Source organism: Dendrobates tinctorius, unplaced genomic scaffold (genome assembly GCF_039654945.1).
Source record: "Dendrobates tinctorius isolate UK_male_01 unplaced genomic scaffold, ASM3965494v1 ptg000115l, whole genome shotgun sequence".
NCBI lineage: Eukaryota > Metazoa > Chordata > Amphibia > Anura > Dendrobatidae > Dendrobates > Dendrobates tinctorius.
In genome coordinates, this window is record NW_027361783.1 from 23952527 (window position 1) to 23974404 (window position 21878).

At 40.6% G+C, this 21878-nt stretch overlaps 1 protein-coding gene across 3 annotated transcripts in view; it reads right to left on the minus strand.

The window, feature by feature from the left end:
• Positions 1–2850: 2850 nt before the first annotated feature.
• PSMG2 (proteasome assembly chaperone 2) overlaps positions 2851–21878 on the minus strand; it is a 31201-nt gene continuing 12173 nt past the window's right edge. For all 3 annotated transcript variants that reach the window (XM_073590050.1, XM_073590049.1, XM_073590051.1), the window contains exons 2-7: positions 12876–13047; positions 11901–11959; positions 11704–11822; positions 11462–11635; positions 9443–9563; positions 2851–4262 (exon numbers count right to left, since the gene is read on the minus strand). In XM_073590050.1, the coding sequence (XP_073446151.1) occupies positions 4182–4262; positions 9443–9563; positions 11462–11635; positions 11704–11822; positions 11901–11959; positions 12876–12984 (663 nt within the window). In that variant the 5' untranslated portion in view covers positions 12985–13047 and the 3' untranslated portion in view covers positions 2851–4181. The remainder of the gene's footprint in view (positions 4263–9442; positions 9564–11461; positions 11636–11703; positions 11823–11900; positions 11960–12875; positions 13048–21878) is intronic.

Consider the following 21878-nt stretch of genomic DNA (forward strand, 5'->3'; position numbering starts at 1 on the left):
TGCTGGGTGCGGCGGGCAGATCTTGGCACCCGCACAGAACAAGTGCAGGACATTTTGCTTTGAGAACAGGAGGAGGGGGTCGGGGGATGGCTGTACCGATACCAAGGCACTGTGGGGACCCAGGGAAATCATTTCTCTATCCTCTGACATATTAAATCAGGTCAGAGGAGAGAAAAATTATTTTTTTTAATGTGATCCCTGTTATCCATCAAATAACAGCAATTATGTGATTGGAGACCTTAAAAACTGACCCCGATCATGTTCTCAAGGGCCTCAGCTCTCCCTGTGTTGCTAAAACCCCAGAGATTTTCTGACATAGGGGTGCAGAGGAATAAGGCCCCTTAACTGCCGCTATTAAAAGGTGTATCGGTGGTCGTTAAAGGGTGAAAACATCTACATGGTGACATCATGGGCATTTTCAAGTGTTGTAAAAAATTATAGCAACGTGCTGAAGGTATAACAATTTTACTGGTGTTTTTTCCCCCATATGCTTCTCTTTAAGACTGCAAAAACACATGAACAAAATGTTGCAAAATAAACATGACCCAAAAGATGTTTTATTTAAAAGCATGTGTAAAAAAATAAAGCCAAAACAAAAAAACCTTAGGGCTCATTCAGTCATCACTGATTTCTCATCAATGTTTGTAAATTCCACTCCTGGTTTTGGCATACAGAGAAAAACTATAATTGACACCTGTGTTTTTTTCGGTTCAATCCAGGAGTAAATTAAAAAAAAAAAAGTCTGAACTCTCTATTTTGTATTCAATCCTGTGTATTGCTTGGAAACTACCATAAAAAATTACTACAAATACGATGCAATTCTAGTCTGGTTAGCCACTTCCCAATATCCATCACACGTGCTGTCCGGTGTGGAAAGCAGCCAAGACCTTCCTCTTACAGCAACGATCTTAGTTAGCCCTTTAAATGCTGCTGTCAATCTGATGTCATCTAAGGTGAGCAGTCCTGGGGAACGCTCTTCCGTTCATTCATCACAGTTTCCTCCTCAGTGTGATCATGGTTGTTGATGGGTTGCCGGCATGCTCGAATACTAGGTTTGAGTTTGCATGTCTCGTGGCTGATCAACAGCCGCAACACATGCAGGGACTGCCTGACAAACAGGTAATCCCTGCATGTGTTACAGCTGTCAGTCACAAGACATGCAGCCGCAGGGACTCGAACATAGAATAACACTGAAGCATGCTCAGATAACACTTTATCCGAGCACATTTGCTCAACACTAGTTGCTGTCTGTATTCTAGCGAAGTCCAGCAACAGCGTTCTCGTTTGACACACCTTATCAAAAGAAAAAAAATTAATTTAAAAAAAAAGTTCAAAACATTGTATGTACTTCAAAATAATATCTAAACTTGTCACAAACTGTCAAACTGTGCCAAAAAAAACAAGCCCTCAGCTCCAGTGACTGAAAAATAAAAACAAGGTAAGGGTCTCATAAAATGTTGACAAGTTTTTTTTTTTCAACAATTGTACTGACGTGGAAAATCATATTGCCATTTTTATCACATGAAACACCGTAAAAACAAAACCTCAAAAACCAATGGTGGAATTTCCGTTTCTTCGTAATCATTTGGAATTATTTTCAACGTCTTCCAACATATGGAAGAAAAAAGGGTGTCATTCAAAACTACAACCGGTCCCGCAAAAGCAAGGCGTCATTGGTTATATTTCGACGGAGGCATTAAACAAAAAAAATATATATATATTGCTTTTAGAAAGTGGGTGGAAAACTAACAATTGCAAAAATGAATATTAACTGCAGTGTGAAGGGATTAAAGCTGGGTGGACTTATCAGACAGCGCAATAAGCAGTTCTGTTTTCTTCTGCTTTTTCAGTCGTGCAGTCTCTGATATTCATGGACAACAAAGCGCTAGTGCTCAGTTGCGGTAAGAAGGGTAAAAACCCAGACAGGGCTGCCCGCTATCTCCGATGCTCTTTGCGCTCACGATTGAACCAATTGCACTTAAGATCATTTGGTGAAGGGAATCAATATTAATTCTAGAGTGGATAAGGTAGGACTGTATGCGGATGATCTGGTGCTCTTCCTGGATGAGACTGAGCAGTCCCTTCCTAGGGCCTTATTGACCTTATTGATGGCTTTGGGGAGTTTTCGGGTCTTAAAATTAATTGGAGTAAGTCAATGGTCATGCCGATATTGGATAATATAGCGGTACCCGTGTTGTTTGGTTTGCAGGTAGTACCAAGATTTAAGTATTTGGGCATACTGATTAACCGGAATCCGATTAAAGACCTTGAGGACAATATATACCCCCTTAGGATATGATCAGGAAAAAGTTTGAACAATGGTCCCGACTCCCACTGTCTGTAGCAGGCAGCATTGGATTAATTAAAATGATAATCCTTCCAAAGTGTCTATATATTTTGGAACACACGTCAATTAAAATCCCCAAGGGTTACTTTAAGAAAATGCACAGCTTGATGGCAGCGTTTATATGGGGCTCATCTAGGCCTAAGGTAGGTATTGGTACCCTGCAGAGGCCCAAGAGGCAGAGAGGTTACGCGGTACCTGATCTTTTTCTGTACCACCTGGCTGGCCAGTTACGATATTTAAGATATTGGTTGCTCTCCGACAGGCTTAACGCAGAGGCTCATCTCATTCATTTTCTGGGAGGATGTACACCATGGGCGGTACTTGAAGGTTCATACAGACCACCTCGGGTCCTGCTGTTTGCACATAGTTTGGCGGGAAGGTAAACATACTTTAAAGTTTTCTGATCAGATTGGGGAGACTCGGATATGGGATAATCCTGAATTTACCCATCTCCAGAAGTTACAGGATATAGGTTTCTGGAAGCAAAATGGTACAACACTCAATCAGATTTTTGAAAATCAAATTTTATTATCATTTGAACAATTTCACATAAAATTCGGAATCCCCCATAGAGAGTTTTATAGATATCTGCAGCTGAGGCATGCCATAGCTTATCAGTTCCCACTTCCCAGGATGCAAATATCTAAATATCCACTAATAGGAATATTATCCACTCAGGGACCTACGGGTGTGATTTCCTCTCTGTACACCTTTCTGTTAAATTCCAAGATTGCTTCCACCCAACTGGCTGTGGAAGATAAATGGAGGCACCTAATCCCCTCCATCACCGATGATCAGTGGAGTGACGCACTGGAGGTGCATACGACGGTGTCTCCAGCGGCAAATAAATTGATTCAGTTATATATGCACAATCCTATCTAACCCTGAGTAAACTACATAAATTCGGCAGAAGAGTAAATGATGAATGTCAGATGTGGGGGCAGATTTTGGGTATCTCATTTGGGATTGTAGAATTGTAAGAGGGTACTGGGAAGATGTAATTCTTGCTTTAGAAAGGATAATTGGGATACCAATTGAATGCACTCCAGAGATGTGTGTGTTGGGTGTTGTGGACGAAGAAATGTGGACTCATTACGACAGAATATTTCTCAGAGAGGTGTTTCTTGCCAGGAAAGCGATTGCATTGAGGTGGATGGGGGGGGGGAGGTTCCCTTCGCTTAATCAGTGGAAGAAATTGGTGAACAATGTAATTCCCTATGAGAACATACTATACAGAAATAGAGGATGTCCCCAGAAATTTCGCAAAGTTTAGGAAAAGTGGTGCGACTCGCCCCTGACACAACTAGCTCCTGATGCCATAAATTCTTCAAATGTGAGATATAACCCTTGAAGTGTTTATTTTTCAGTGCAGAATGTGATGCTGTACGTGGACTTATATTTGCTTACTACATCCCGACTTGTTGTTAAAGCAGAATCCTGATTTAGAAGTCTTTAATGATGCAATGTTATTGAGAACAGAATACACTATGTTTAATGTTCTATTTTATTTGTGCGGTTTGTCTACTTTATTATTGGAAGTATGCTTTTATAACTGAGGTTGTGAATGACTACTAGATGGATTACTCTGTTTTCCTCATACTGTAATATCACATGTTTAATGTGTTATTTTGTGGTATCTTTTAATAAAAAGAGTTTAAAAAAAAAAAGGGTAAAAAAACAAAGTAATAAACTAGCCAAAACAAAAAAAGCTTAGACAACATTCATTCTTTATAGAATACAGGATACAAAACAAGGATTCATCAATGGATGGTCTTCTAATAAACTGGGATCAACGTAAAAGTGCTTCTTCATTCATCTGTAATCACCACTGTGGCTAGAAAAGTGCAGATGGAAGACAGCTGCCAAACAGTAATCTCCAGGAGCTGGGCACCTTCAAGCGAGTTCCAACGTCATCCTGAAACAGGCAATGAGCTTAGGTCACAGACAGTAGAAGTGTCACTTGATGATTTCTCATCTGCACATAACTTCCCAGCAGGTATCTTCAGGTATGAATGAGTATGAAAGGTACACGATACCTACCAATTGTGCATGTATTGCAGTGGGTATGTCCAGACTAGACATTACTAACACCAACAGAAGCGAGTTGTGTTGGACAACCCCTTTCACACATTAATAATTTGCTAAAAACATACTTAAAAAGGAGTTTTCCCAGTAAAAATAGGTTATTACCTATCCACATTGCTGAATCTGAGTCAGAACACTAAACCGCTGCTCCATCCATTCTGAATGGGGCTGCCAAGAAAGGCCGAGCACAACGCCTGGCAGCCCCATGAGGGTAGCTCACTATTGCTATAAGGGACAGGGAATCTGCCTTTTTTCATAAGGCTAACCTGCTGGGGAGTAAGCCTCCCTTCACATACACGTTTTTTAAGGATCGCAAATACAAACACACGGCCATTGTATGTCAGGTCACGGTCTGTGTGAAAAACCCACAAACATGTCAGGTTTTTTTTTACGCGCATCACAGACAAAACGCATACTGCACACTTCAGGTACGCGGAAGACATCCATGTGTCATCAGTATGACATGTACCGGCGCCTGGGAGAGGCCATACAGTTCGAGCTGTTCCCAGGCACCTGGTGCTGACAACAGCTCTCATTAGTGTCGCCTGGTCGCCCTGAAATTAGCACGACCTGTCGCCAATGATTGGAGTTGTATTCAGCACCCACTGTGTACATCGTGTGTACATCATGTGTACAATAAAGAATTTAAAAAATTGGCATGGGCTCCCACATAATTTTGAGAACCGAGAGGGAAAGCTCATGGCTGGGGGCTGATGTTACTAATCTGGGAAAAGGTTCCTAGGCTGTTTATAACTACTCACAGCTGTTTGCTTAGCCTTTATTGGTTAATTTACGGAGGACCCCAGTAAATAAAACAGCGTAGAATCCCCCTATAAATTCTAACCAGCAAAAGCTAAACAGACAGCTGTAGGTTGATATTAATAGTCTGGGAATGAGCCATGATATCTCAGGCGACCAACATCAGCCCTCAACCGCATCCATAAGATGTGCCATATCTGGCGTTTACTTCGCCCTTTCCACTTGCCCTGGTGCGGTGTCAAGTGGGGTAATAGGGTTACAGTTGGTCTCAGGTTTGTATTGTCAGCTGATATCAAGCCCAGGGGTTAGTATTGGAGAGGCGTCTATAACACACCCCTATTACAAACCCCATAGTCATTGTAAAAAAAAAAAAAAAAGCCAGAATAAAGTCCTTTAAGTGAAATAAACACACCCACCCTCATTTTCCAATTTATCACTGTAAAAATGAAAATAAACACGGTCCTCACCAATAGCCATTCAATTGTCATACAAAGAAGTCCAGCTCTGCCACGTCTGGATTACATGGCTGAGCAGTGGCATGATACGACTGCTCATCCATGAATCCAGAAAACACCGAGTTGAGCTTCGGGGAGCAGCTTCAATAATGAGCAGTAACGTCAGAGGCTACCGCCGGTCACTGCCAGCTGTTCCCATGCTCAGTTCAGTGTGAGCCAGCCGATGAACTGAAGTAACCTTCTTTACATCACCGCTAGCAGAGCGAGAAATTTCTCACGGTGCTAGCGGTAATCTCATTGAGGCCACCATAGTTCATCGGCCGCTCACAATGAGCTGCCTATGGGAACTGCAGCTCCAATGACCTGCGTAAACCATAATGGAGTCACAGCAGGTCATTGAAGCTCAGCGTTCCTTGGATGCCAGGCTGTATGGTCGCATCATGCCACCGTTCAGGGTCAGCAAGGCATCCAGATGAATCAGAGATGGATTTTGGTGTGGGGCAAATGGATTATCGTTGGACAGGTGAGGAATATTTTTATTTTTTTTTTTAATTTATACTGTAGTAAATGGCAAAAAGAGGGTCAGGAGTATTTATTTCAAATAAGGGATTTTAGCCTTGGTGTGTGTTTATTTCAAAACTTACTATGGAGTTAGTAATGGGGGAGTCATACAGTGCGCGTTGCAAAAGTATTTCACTCCCTGGAATGTTTCAACCTTTTCCCACTTATCATGCTTCAAACATAAATATACCAAATGTAAATTTTTGGTGAAGAATCAACAACAAGTGGAAGACAATTGTGAAGTTGAACGAAATGTATTGGTTATTTTAAATTTTTGTGGAAATTCAAAAACTGAAAAGTGGGGCGTGCAATATTATTCATCCCCTTTACTTTCAGTGCAGCAAACTCACTCCAGAAGTTCATTGTGGATCTCTGAATGATCCAATGTTGTCCTAAATGACTAATGATGATAAATATAATCCACCTGTGTGTAATCAAGTCTCCATATAAATGCTCCTGCTCTGTGATAGTCTCAGGGTTCTGTTTGAAGCACAGAGAGCATCATGAAGACCAAGGAACACAACAGACAGGTCTGAGAAGTTTAAAGCCGGATTTGGATACAAAATGATTTCCAAAACTTTAAACATCCCAATGAGCACTGAGCAAGCGATCATATTGAAATGGAAGGAGTATCATACCACTGCAAATCTACCAAGACCCAGCCATCCCTCTAAACTTTCATCTCAAACAAGGAGAAGACTGATCAGAGATGGTAACATAGTTTTGAAGGCTAAAGGAAGACCTTATGTCCATCTAGTTCAGCCTATTTTTAGTGCAGCTGTTCTGCATTGTTGATCCTGGGGAAGGCAAAAAACCCACAGAGTAGCAGCCAATTTTCTCCATAGGGAAAAAAATTCCTTCCCCTAAGCTGTGTTAACCATCTACCTATAATATTATGTTATTAGTAACCTTCTATATTGTTACTCACAAGAAAAGCATGCAGCCAAGAGGCCCATGATCACTCTGGATGAACTGCAGAGATCTACAGCTGAGGTGGGACAGTCTGTCCATAGGACAACAATTAGTCGTACACTCCACAAATCTGGCCTTGATGGAAGAGTGGCAAGAAGAAAGCCATTTCTCAAAGATATCCATAAAAAGTGTCGTTTAGGCTATGTGCCCACGTTGCTTTTTTGAAGCAGAATATTCCTGAGCGGAATTGAACACCCTCTTTCCGGGAAAATGCATGCGTTTTATGAAGCGCTTTTGAAAGCGTTTTTGACGCTTTTGTTAAGCGTTTTAGCATGTGTTTTCCTAAGCGTTTTTGCAATACAATTGTATCCATGTGGAAATGCAAGCGTTTCCGCAAAATTAATGAACATGCTGCGTTTTTTTCTGCTAAGCGTTTCCTCAGCGGAAAAAAAAAGCACCATTAGCACAACATGTGCAGATTCAATTCTGATTACATGGGATGCTTTTCTTAAGCGTTTCCGCTGCTTAAAAAAAAAAAAAAAACAACGTGGGCACACAGCCTTAATGTTTGCAACAAGCCACCTGGGAGACACACCAAACATGTGGAAGAAGGTGCTCTGGTCAGATGAAACCAAAATTGAACTTTTTGGCAACAATGCCAAACAATATGTGTGGCGTAAAGGCAACACAGCTCATCAACCTGAACACACCATCCCCACTGTCAAACATGGTGGTGGCAGCATCATGGTTTGGGGCTGCTTTTCTTCAGCAGGGACAGGGAAGATGGTTAAAATTGATGGGAATATGGATGAAGTCAAATACAGGACCATTCTTGAAGAAAACCTGTTAGGAGTCTGCAAAAGACCTGAGACTGGGACGGAGATTTGTCTTCCAACAAGACAATGATCCCAAACATAAAGCAAAATCTACAATGGAATGGTTCACAAATAAAACGTATCCAGGTGTTAGAATGCTCAACCCAAAGTCCAGACCTTAATCCAATCGAGAATCTGTGGAAAGAGCTGGAAACTGCTGTTCACAAACGATTTCCATCAAACCTCACTGAGCTCGAGCTGTTAGCCAAGGAAGAATGGGCAAAAATTTCATTCTCTCGATCTACAAAACTGATAGAGACATACCCCAAGCGACTTGCAGCTGTAATCGCAGCAAAAAGTGGCGCAACAAAAGTTAAAGGTGCCGAATAATATTGCACGCCCCACTTTTCAGTTTTTTGAATTTCCACAAAAATTTAAAATAACCTATAAATTTTGTTCAACTTCACAATTGTGTTCCACTTGTTGATTCTTTACCAAAAATTTACATTTGGTATCTTTATGTTTGAAGCTTGATATGTGGGAAAAGGTTGAAAAGTTCCAGGGGGCCGAATACTTTTGCAAGGCACTGTAGATGCTTCTTCATTACTAACCCCTGGGCTTTTTGTCAACTGATATAAACCCCAACCCTATTACCCCACTTGCCACTGCAACAGGGCAAGTGGGAAGAGTGAAGCTAACCACCAGAATTGCTGCGTCTTATGGATGTGCCTTTTCCTGGGCAGCTGACAGTTGTTTTTAGTCTGGGAGGGGGCCAAATATCCATGGTCCCTTTTCCAGGCTACAGCAGTTGTCTGTTTAGCCTTTGCTGGTTTTCGAAGGGGGTGGGTCTCCCTTATAATAACCAATAATTGCTAAACAGCCAGCTATGAGCTGATATTAATAGCCTGGGAACACTTATGGCTATTGGCTCTTTTACCTAAATATTAACATCAACCCCAAGTAGTGGCTTTCCCTCTGCTGGTTAAAACAATTACGAGGGAGCCCACATCTTTTTTTTTTTTTTAATTTTATACACAAAGTACACAGCGGGCGCTGAATACAACTTCCGTAATTGTGGCCTGGTTAAGCTGATCTCAGGGAGACCAGTTGACAATGATGAGAGCTGCTTTCAGCACCCAGCGCATGGGAACAGCTAACTGTAATGCTTCTCCCAGGCACCCGTACTTGTCACATGGGCGGCACACGGATACCATACGGATGTGACACGCAGACAGCAAACGGATATACAGATGTCACATACGTACATACGGATGGCACACTGACAACAGATCTCACCAGTACTGGTTTTTCCAGTACAAGAATCACAAGGATGTATGAATGGGGCCTAAAGATGCAAAGTTGCTGACAACTTTGGGCAGTAATAAGTTATTTACAGTCTACTCAAATTTTTATAAACTTCCAATTGGCTTTGATACAGATATTCCAGCAGTTTTCCTATGATGACCAGCAGCCCTGAACAACTTACATTGTTAATGACGGCTACTTACAGGAAAATCAAGCAAATTAAGCCATCTGTTAACGTGATCCAGAAGAGCAAAAGCGTCAGGCATGTTGTCACCTTCAGAGCAGAACTTGAGAACAGCAGCCATGTGTATACCCTCAGAACAGCTGTGGGTAAAGAAGCATAATGCTAGTTGCATGTAGAAATTCACAACCATTAAGTTTGTATTAGAAATTAAATATTACATGCTGTGACTACAAATTAATGGACGACTATGTAATATTTGGTTGGCTTGGAGTCAGAGTGAGACCACCTCTTTGCAGCAGCTATTCACTTTAGATAAAGTAGTTAATCCTTATTGGCCACAGAGAAAGGTTCTCCAGATTGGAAAACACCTTCAGGCTGTGTGCCCACGATGTGATTTTTAAGCGTTTTTTTACGCGATTTTCGGCGCGAAAACGTTTAAAAAAACTCATACAGAACGCACCCCATGCATTCCTATGGCATTCCGCACATGCTGTGCTAATGCTGCACTTTCTTCTGCAGCGGAATCGCATCGCGGAAAAAAAACGCAGCATGCTCATTCTTTTAGCGGAATCGCAACGAATTGCCGTGATTCCGCACCCATAGGAATGCATGAGAACCGCTTACTTCCCGCATGTGGCTATGCCCACCATGCGCAAAGTTAAGCGTCTCATGTGCGGATGGTACCCACGGTGTGGAGGAGAGGAAACTGTCCTCCAGGCCCTGGGTACCATACCCCTGTAAAAAAAAAAAAAAAAAAAAATGAATAAAAAATAGGGGTATATTTACCTTCCGGCGTCACGCGCAGCCTTCCAGGGCCTCAGCGTTCCCAGTAATACCTTGCGGCAAGGACCTGTGATGACGTAGTCTCGCGTTACTCTAGCGATCTCGTGAGATCACTATAGCAACGCGAGACCAACGTCATCACAGGTCTCGCAAGGCATCGCTGGGAACGGGAGCGTCGCTGAGGCTGCGCGGGATGTCGGAAGGTACATATACCCCGATTTTTATTTTTTTATCATTTTTAACATTCTATCTTTTACTATTGATGCCGCATATGCAGCCTCAATAGTAAAAAAGCTGGTCACACTTGTCAAACACTATATTTGACGAGTGTGACCAACCTGTCAATCACTTTCCAAGCGATGCTTCAAATCGCTTGGAAAGTGCTTGAATTTCGCAAGCGAAAATCGCGGCAAAAACGCAAACATAATCGTGGTAAAATCGCGAGGGAAAAAAAACGCGCGTTTTCTGGGAAGGAGTCTGGTTTTGAGTGTCCGGTTTAAAACGCTACGTGGGCACATAGCCTCAAAGTAACCCTTTAAAAACAAATATGAAAGTTCTGCTTCTTCCCAAGAACTACTGTAAGTGCCTATTCCTCCCCCAAAGTTATTTTTTATAAGTATAGAATTTCTAAGTATCACCTGGAATCTATCCAGGAAAAAACAAAACAAAAGACAGTTTAGGGGATGTAAAAGGCATCTTTCCCTTGTGTCATGGTCATCAAAACTCCAAATGTTAGTCACCCCTACTCATTGTGCATGGCTTGCAACTCAACATGCACCAAATAATGCTCAGACATTTTAGTAAACCGTAAAGGTTGTCCTTATCATCAATGTTGCTAGATAATAGTCTCAAGTCTTCACAAACTCCACACCCTTGAAAAAGCTCATGGCAAAATGCACAATGGGGGTTGAGATTGTGGGAATAGACATTTCAGTTTTTTGAAGACAATGACACAACTGGGTTGATATTACATAAATTGACTTAACCAGGGGGCTCGATAATGTAACAGACACAATATAATATGTCCTGTGTGCGCACAGATCTTGTAATAAACTGAGATATCGATGTTTAGTTGTGAAGATATTTTTATGAATCTTTTATTTCCCATTTTTTTGGCACTTAGACTTGTGGAGACATATGGATTATCATATATTTAGAACACTGTTTAATATATTAGGGATTGTGTGTTTAGAAAACAGATTTCATAATAAAAGTAATTAATGGCAGAGGGACACAGAACACAAAGGATATGTACCAGTCTTCAAACAACCGTTTTGAAAAGCCTCCTCCAGGGATGGAGATCTTTTTCTCTTCATCATTTATGCCTGGATATAAAGACAGCTTTTCCATTTCCTTCCACTCTAATGCCTTCATCGTGTCTGCCACCAACGTCTGCAAAGTTGGCGTGACTAAGTAACGGAAGGGAGACCTGCATAAAATATTAGATTATCATCCAGATTACTGAAGGTGAATACTTAAAGTAACCTTGGAACATACCCAAAAAGTTGTCTGTCATCTCGTTGGTACGCATGGCTGCTGGAAAGGAGAACGACTCTGGAAAATGCACATTGCTTAATCCAGCAGGTTAAAGCTTGGCAGAACGCTCTAGATTTATTCTTCAGAGAGAAAGAAGTGAGTCACAAGAAGGAATAGTAATCCATCGCACATAAACATGCGACTTACATCACCTCTACCTTTAGTAATGGAGATCTGATCTGCAGGACTGCAAGCTTCTTGTCAGATGATGCATATACTGTAGAGAAGAATAGTAGATATGTAGAATGTGAGAACAAATAATAAAAGTACAATATCTAGTGTAATACATTTTTGGCTCATATTTTGTTTGTACTGGAAATATTAAAAAAAAAAAAAAAAAACAACACAGACAACCTATTTCTGTGGTATATAAAAGGTGAATACCCCCCACTGTAAAGTATAGGGTATACTTTCATCATTTTTTTCCAGGATGGAGAGTATATTGTGGATGATAACTTATGCACCATATACTAGTAGATTGTGGAAAACATGCAAAAATATCAGCATCATGTACAGCATTGACTACAAAACATGAAAAACAGTCCTAACGAATATCCGTCAGGTCTTGTGTGCCCCACTGTCTGACCGCAGCATAAGAGATAGGGGATTTGTTTAACCCTTCAATAACGCAGCCTTTTTTGACACTACATATATTTTTTTTTCTTCTTTTTTATTATATTATTTACATTTTACCCTACAAATCCTGTCCGATTTATTTCTTCAGGTTACTGTGGGAAGACTAAACAAATGTACAATATATCAAAACTCCCACAAATTTCAACCTTAGGGCTATGTGCAGGGCTTATACTTTATATAGAAGGGGTATTTGAGTGGGCCCATACAGTATATAGGGGTATGTCAGAATGCATAATTCTGCTCAGTATTAAGTGATAATTATTTATTAATATTATTTGTAATTAATATGTTAATATTAACATAGGCTGAAATTAATTCTTCTCAATTGGTTCGGCCCTCCACAACAGTCATAGCTCCTCATGTGGCCGCTAGGCAAAAATAATTGCCCACCCCTGCCTTAGAGGATCCAAATTTAAAGCACCAACTCCTACACAGACATATTATACACGAGCACAGTTTTGGAGCAATTTTAGTATTTGTCCATAAAGTGCTCTCACCTTCTGCATTTATACACAGCTCCTTTGAGTGTTCTTCATTGGTAGCATATGGATTACTACCAACCATTGGTACAAGACAGTCCGTATAAAAATACCCAACCTTTGGCATATTCAGAGACGAAATGATCAGGTCCACGGCAAGTTGTCCAACATTTCCTACAGACACTGCAGGCTGAAAGAAAAGGGAGAGATCAGAGGAGATGATCAATAATCATTTACTGGAAGGGTTTCCATAAATAAACAGTTGAGGTAAGGATGTGCATGGTGGCAACTGCTAAAACAATCAGCATGAATTAACTCATTCCCATCATCAAACTAAACAGCCACTTTATTAACCCATCAATAACCCACAGCATTTTGGGATTTAACGTCAAGCTATTTTTTTTTATTTTATTTTTTTTGGGGGGGGGGGGTTCTGCATTTCAACATGCATAACTTTTTGTTTTTTAATTTCATTGATGAGGCTTTGCTGTTTATCAAATAATTTTTCTCCCCCCGCAACACTGTTAGGCATATATAAATTACTGCCTGATCTAAAAATATAGTTATTGTGACTATATACAGTGCCTACAAGTAGTATTCAACCCCCTGCAGATTTAGCAGGTTTGATAAGATGCAAATAAGTTAGAGCCTTTAAACTTCACACAAGAGCAGGATTTATTAACAGATGCATAAATCTTACAAACCAAAAAGTTATGTTGCTCAGTTAAATTTTAAGAAATTTTAAACATACAAGTGTGGGTCAATTATTATTCAAACCCTAGGTTTAATATTTTGTGGAATAACCCTTGTTTGCAATTACAGCTAATAATCGTCTTTTATAAGACCTGATCAGGCCGGCACAGGTCTCTGGAGTTATCTTGGCCCACTCCTCCATGCATATCTTCTCCAAGTTTTCTAGGTTCTTTGGGTGTCTCATGTGGACTTTAATCTTGAGCTCCTTCCACAAGTTTTCAATTGGGTTAAGGTCAGGAGACTGACTAGGCCACTCCAACACCTTGATTTTTTGCCTCTTGAACCAGGCCTTGGTTTTCTTGGCTGTGTGCTTTGGGTCGTTGTCTTGTTGGAAGATGAAATGACGACCCATCTTAAGATCCTTGATGGAGGAGCGGAGGTTCTTGGCCAAAATCTCCAGGTAGGCCGTGCTATCCATCTTCCCATGGATGCGGACCAGATGGCCAGGCCCCTTGGCTGAGAAACAGCCCCACAGCATGATGCTGCCACCACCATGCTTGACTGTAGGGATGGTATTCTTGGGGTCGTATGCAGTGCCATCCAGTCTCCAAACGTCACGTGTGTGGTTGGCACCAAAGATCTCGATCTTGGTCTCATCAGACCAGAGAACCTTGAACCAGTCTGTCTCAGAGTCCTCCAAGTGATCATGAGCAAACTGTAGACGAGCCTTGACATGACGCTTTGAAAGTAAAGGTACCTTACGGGCTCGTCTGGAACGGAGACCATTGCGGTGGAGTACGTTACTTATGGTATTGACTGAAACCAATGTCCCCACTGCCATGAGATCTTCCCGGAGCTCCTTCCTTGTTGTCCTTGGGTTAGCCTTGACTCTTCGGACAAGCCTGGCCTCGGCACGGGAGGAAACTTTCAAAGGCTGTCCAGGCCGTGGAAGGCTAACAGTAGTTCCATAAGCCTTCCACTTCCGGATGATGCTCCCAACAGTGGAGACAGGTAGGCCCAACTCCTTGGAAAGGGTTTTGTACCCCTTGCCAGCCTTGTGACCCTCCACGATCTTGTCTCTGATGGCCTTGGAATGCTCCTTTGTCTTTCCCATGTTGACCATGTATGAGTGCTGTTCACAAGTTTGGGGAGGGTCTTAAATAGTCAGAAAAGGCTGGAAAAAGAGATAATTAATCCAAACATGTGAAGCTCATTGTTCTTTGTGCCTGAAATACTTCTTAATACTTTAGGGGAACCAAACAGAATTCTGGTGGTTTGAGGGGTTGAATAATAAATGACCCTCTGAATAAACTTTTCACAATTTAAAAAAAAATTAAACAAAGAAATAACATTCTTTTTTGCTGCAGTGCATTTCACACTTCCAGGCTGATCTACAGTCCAAATGTCACAATGCCAAGTTAATTCCGAATGTGTAAACCTGCTAAATCTGCAGGGGGTTGAGTACTACTTGTAGGCACTGTATATATATATATATATATATATATATATATATATATATATTAAAAAAAATAGGCAGCACTCAAATTAAATGTGAAAAAAATTGATTTATTTATTGTCTTATGGGTTGTGCACACGTTGCTTCAAAATTTTTTTGCAAAAACATTTTTGAAAAAAACTTTAAAAAATTTTCAAAAAAATATTTTTTTAAAAAAAATTATTTTTTTTGATTTTGGAGTGGATAATGGAGAATATAAGAGATCCTTTTTCATTTACATACACAGAGGAAGATGGAGACAGGATTGTTGGAGCCATAGGAGGTGATGGGGTTTTTTTGAATACCCCCTCGATTTTGGATCTCAAAAGAGAATATGAGAATGACATGAAAAAAATTGTCACTCAACAATTACATTTAACAACCTTGGGCGAATATTATAAAGCACGTATGATCCCAAGAGGCCTGAGGTCAAACATTAGACCTAATCTCATGATGAATAGTGTTCCTTTTTGTACACGGTTTACTCAAATCTCTAACAAATATGCAATGGACACTATGCTATTGAACATGGAGTTTTTACAGGATGAGATCAAACTTTTACAAGAAAAAGTGGATGATGTATGTGCAAAAATCAAAAGTAAAATCAAAGAGGAGGAGTGGAAGGCGTTTTTTGCTGTAATCAAGGGGAGAATTGATAAAATGCGTATAGAACTAGAGGATAATAAACGAAAAAAGTGGATCCGTGACTCTGAAGATTATAAAACAGGAAACATTTATAATTGGCAAAAGGACAATCTAAGATGGAGAAGAGGTCGTCACTGGATTAATAGGACTTATAAAAGACAGTTGATGGGTATAAAAAACGTAACTAATCATAAGTTTATTTCTAGCAGAATTAGATCATCCTCCTCAAGGAAAAGGTCAAAAAGGAGAGGAGGAAGGCTACAATGGAAAAGAGAAAAAAGAGAAAAGAGGCGGAAAACAGAATAATAATAATAATAATAATCTTTATTTATATAGCGCCAACATATTCCGCAGCGCTTTACAGTTTAACAGTTTCAAAACACAAGTCATAAGTAACAACGCTAACAATACAGTAATTAAAGCAAAATAAGACGAAATAAGACGACCCTGCTCGTGAGAGCTTACAATCTACAATGAGGTGGGGGAGATACAGAGTACAGGTGTGTATTTACAATGGTGTATTTACAATGAAGGTCCAGCCATCCTGCAGGAGTGAAGGATGGATGGAGATAGTGAATGGGCTACGCACGCACACTTACACAGAGAATGACTTTGATTAGTGAATGTGATAGGCCGCTCTGAACAGGTGTGTTTTGAGGGAGCGCCTAAAACTATGCAAATTGTGGATAGTCCTGATTTCTTGGGGTAGAGCATTCCAGAGGATAGAAGCAGCACGGGAGAAGTCTTGGAGTCGGGAGTGGGAGGTACGGATTAGTGCAGAGGTTAGTCGAAAGTCGTTTGCAGCGCGCAACGATCGGCTAGGCCGATAGACAGAAATGAGAGAAGAGATGTAAGGGGGTGCCGCACTGTGGAGAGCTTTGTGGGTGAGAACAAGTACTTTGAATTGGATCCTATAATGAATGGGCAGCCAATGTAAGGACTGGCGAAGAGCGGACGCGTCCGAGTACCGATTACCCAGATGGACGATCCTGGCTGCTGCATTGAGTATGGACTGGAGAGGGGATAGTCGAGTGACGGGGAGGCCAATTAATAGAGCGTTGCAGTAATCCAGGCGAGAGTGGATCAATGCAACAGTGAGGGTTTTTGTTGTTTCCATAGTGAGAAAAGGGCGGATTCTAGAGATGTTCTTTAGGTGTAAGCGGCAAGAGCGGGCAAGGGATTGTATATGGGATGTAAAGGAGAGATTGGTGTCAAACATAACACCCAGACAGCGCACCTGCTGCCGGGGTGTTATTGTGGTACCACCCACGGAGAAGGAAATGTCAGATTTAGGGAGGTTAGTAGACGAATTACAACCAATCACCGAAACCAGTGACACGATCCAACCACCAGAACTAGTGATTAATTTATCCAAAAAGGTATTGACTGATTCACAACTGTCACTTTTGAATAAGGGTCCCTCTTTCTGTATGAATACACATGTCGATTGGTTTGACTGTAAAGTTGATTTGAATAGGTTTTTTAGAACAGTAAAGTTAAAGGAATGGTTTCATAATAAGAGTAAAAATATGATAAGTCAGGAGGCTGAATTATGTATAGCAAAATTGGGTTTGAAAAAGAAAAGTCTATTTGTACCTCCAAATAGCTCTGCAGCAATAGAAACATTTGTTGAAGCAGTTACACGAGATATTGAATCACTGCGGTCAAAAGGAATGGAGGGTTTTACTAAACCAAATTTGAGAACAGAGGAGGTTAAAGCAATGATTGAATTAATCCATGATGAAACAATTATTATAAAAAGGGCAGATAAGGGCGGAGCCCTGGTGATCATGGATAAAGAAAATTATGTGGCTGAAATAATGAGACAGATAGGTGATCAAGATGTATACAGGAAATTATCTCAAGATCCTAAGTTCCAGATTATCAGGAATATTGGGAATATTGTGAAACCTGCTTTAGAGCAAGGATTGATTGACAAAGAGACATTTGATTTTCTGTTACATATTACTCCGACACCTATACTTTATATTCTACCGAAAGTGCACAAGTCCATGCGAGACCCTCCAGGGCGCCCCATTGTGGCAGGGACTGATTCAGTGCTCAGTCACGTTGGGGTGTACCTGGATAAGATCTTGAATCCATTAGCACAAAGGGCCACTTCTTATGTTAAAGACACCACTGATTTTCTTTTGAAGGTCAAGGAGTTAAAAGTGGGAGAAAGTGATTGGCTAGTATCATTTGATGTAACATCTCTGTATACATCTATTGTTCATAAAGAAGGTTTGGAGGTGGTAAAAGAAGCCTTGTCCAGAACCAATTTTACTAATCAAGCCATAGTGATGATCATGTCCCTCTTGGAATTGGTATTAACAAAAAATTATTTTATGTTCGGTGATGAATATTATGAACAAATAAGGGGTACAGCTATGGGGGCAAATATGGCCCCCTCATATGCAAACCTCATGATGGCCGCTCTGGAACAGAAGTTCGTCTATGTGTCGCCCCATTTCCCCAAAGTAGGGGGATGGTGGCGATACATTGACGATATTTTTCTGACTTGGACTGGATCACGTGAAGAGCTTCAAGAGTTTTTTGACTTTTTGAACTCTATTAATGAAACCATAAAATTTACAATGGAATGCTCCAGAGTAGAGTTGAACTTTTTGGATGTGTTGATAAGGAAGGATGGAGAGAAGTTGGATACTGACCTTTTTTGCAAGAAGACTGATCGAAACAACCTCCTCCATTATTCTAGTCATCACCCACAAAAAATGCTGGATGCAATTCCATATAGTCAATATCTACGTGCTAAGAGAATAGTTAGCAAAGATGAAAAACTAACAGAGACAGTCGACAATATGAGTAAAAAATTCGTACAGAGGGGGTACCCCAAAAGTATATTGGCTAAACAAAAAAGGAGACTGGATGAGGTGGAAAGGAGAGATTTGTTTGAGGAGAAAAAAACGGGATAATATGAGTAGAATTCCTTTTGTAAGTAATTTCTGTGAAGAAAGTCCACAAATATTTAAAATTATAATGAACCATTGGCCGATTTTGAATAAGGGGTGTCCACAAATAGAGGAATTTAAAAAAAACCCAATTCTTGCATATAGAAAGAGTAGAAGTCTGGGTGACAGATTGATTAAAGCAGACATTGGGTCATTAAAGCAAACTAAGCAGTTGACTCTAACAAATACTCAGCGGAAGGGTTGTTTTCCCTGATTACTTGTGTAAACTGCCCATTAATGCTTAAAGGCTCCACATTCCAAAATCCTCGTACAGGACATACATTAAACATCAGACATTTTTTAACGTGCAACACAGATTATGTAATATACATGTTACAATGTCCATGTCCACTTTATTATATTGGAGAAACATGTGATCTGAAGACACGGTTAAATCAGCATAGGTGCGACATATGGAAAAAACGCAAAGATCTGCCTGTCCCTAAGCACTTTAATGAACAAGGACATACAGAGAAAGATCTGAGATTTAGAATTATAGATTATGTACCGGTACATAGACGAGGAGGGAACCGTACGGAAGTTTTAAAAAAATTGGAAATGAGATGGATATACGAATTGGGGACATTAAAACCGGCAGGATTAAACGTTGATTTTAAGGTATATATGTATTGAGAAACTTACCTTTTTTGGTTATAACTTTCCATGTAACCTGACTTCTGTGTGATGTATGTGCTATTGATATTTTACTATATATGGATATGTTTATAATTATATCCTTTTTATTTTTTTTCCAGTTCTATGATGCTGTGAAGATAGTGACTACAAGATTATGAAGGGCACTTAATAAAAGGCGTTATGTAAAAATATTTTTTTTTTCATTTTTCTATAGAATGAGTTTCATGGCCATTTCACTGCAGTGTACTAATGCCTGGTATGTGTGTAATAGAGTGAATGGGAACTGCATAGAGAGTGACATCTGGTGGTGAAAGGGTATTCAGGATTGGGTAATGCTGTAAAGAGAGACTATGTGAGGTCGTTATCTCTTGTAAAAACAGCAACACAACCATATTGTCACCTTGGTGGGTGCCTCTAGGGTTTGTGACCATTCCAGTTGTAAATCCGCAACCCCAGGCACTAATACATGTATCTACATGGAATCAGCAAAAGGGCTGTGGCGCCCTGAAGGAAAATGGCAGTTCTGAACAGTATGTTTAGTGAGCATGCTCAGGCATCCTGCATTGATCGGCCTTGCAGTGATGAATCACATGTTGGAGCTGGGCAGCGACAAACAACACTGACCACAGCTAATTGACAGCAGTGACAGAGAGCTGCATGGATATGAGTAAAGTATACCATTTCTTTAACTATATAAGCCTTAGTACCTTCATAAGTTGTGTCATGATCGTTTTTATTGACAAGCTGAGTCTTTTTAAAGCACTGTATATGCACTGTTGCACTTTGTAATCTAGATCTTCGGACATATGCACATATGTTGTATGGAGCACCTGTAAATGTTACTATGGCAATGGCCATTTTGAATATGTAAAACAGATTAATTATTGAAATTGTATACACATGTGTTACTACTATTTAAGTTTGTACTGACTATGAGCACATTGCTTGATAAAGACGGGTCACCGTTGAAACGTTGCCACTTGAGGATCAGTAAAGTATCCACTTTTTTTTCACATTTAATTTGAGTGCTGCCTATTTTTTTTACTTTTGTTAATTTGGCTGTTGGGACACTGCTGAATAGGTTTTGCACCAACTATTTAATTTTGGTAGTGCTGCCCTTTTTTTTGATATATATATACACTCACTGGCCACTTTATTAGGTACACCTGTCCAACTGTGTGTTAAGACTTAATTTCTAATCAGCCAATCACATGGCGGCAACTCAGTGCATTTAGGCATGTAGACATGGTCAAGACAATCTCCTGCAGTTCAAACCGAGCATCAGTATGGGGAAGAAAGGTGATTTGAGTGCCTTTGAACGTGGCATGATTGTTGGTGCCAGAAGGGCTGGTCTGAGAATTTCAGAAACTGCTGATCTACTGGGATTTTCACGCACAACCATCTCTAGGGTTTACAGAGAATGGTCCGAAAAAGAAAAAAAATCCAGTGAGCGGCAGTTCTGTGGCCGGAAATGCCATGTTGATGCCAGAGGTCAGAGGAGAATGGGCAGACTGGTTCGAGCTGATAGAAAGGCAACAGTGACTCAAATTGCCACCCGTTACAACCAAGGTAGGCAGAAGAGCATCTCTGAACGCACAGTGCGTCGAACTTTGAGGCAGATGGGCTACAGCAGCAGAAGACCACACTGGGTACCACTCCTCTCAGCTAAGAACAGGAAACTGAGGCTACAATTTGCACAAGCTCATCGAAATTGGACAGTAGAAGATTGGAAAAACGTTGCCTGGTCTGATGAGTCTCGATTTCTGCTGCGACATTCGGATGGTAGGGTCAGAATTTGGCGTAAACAACATGAAAGCATGGATCCATCCTGCCTTGTATCAATGGTTCAGGCTGGTGGTGGTGGTGTCATGGTGTGGGGAATTTTTTCTGGGCACTCTTTGGGCCCCTTGGTACCAATTGAGCATCGTTGCAACGCCACAGCCTACCTGAGTATTGTTGCTGACCGTGTCCATCCCTTTATGACCACAATGTACCCAACATCTGATGGCTACTTTCAGCAGGATAATGCGCCATGTCATAAAGCTCGAATCATCTCAGATTGGTTTCTTGAACATGACAATGAGTTTACTGTACTCAAATGGCCTCCTCAGTCACCAGATCTCAATCCAATAGAGCATCTTTGGGATGTGGTGGAACGGGAGATTCGCATCAGGGATGTGCAGCCGACAAATCTGCGCCAACTGTGTGATGCCATCATGTCAATATGGTCCAAAATCTCTGAGGAATGCTTCCAGCACCTTGTTGAATCTCTGCCACGAAGAATTGAGGCAGTTCTGAAGGCAAAAGGGGGTCCAACCCCTTACTAGCATGGTGTACCTAATAAAGTGGCCAGTGAGTGTATGTGTATATATATATATATATATATATATATATATATATATATATATATATATATATATATATATATATATATATATATATATTTTTTTTTTTTTTTTTTTTTTTGTGGGGAATAGATAGCTCAGCTGGGATCTTTGCTTTGGCACAAGCGTGTGGCTATGAAGTCACTTCAGCAGACTAGCAAGTTCCACATGAATATGGACTCGGCATATTTATTGTGCA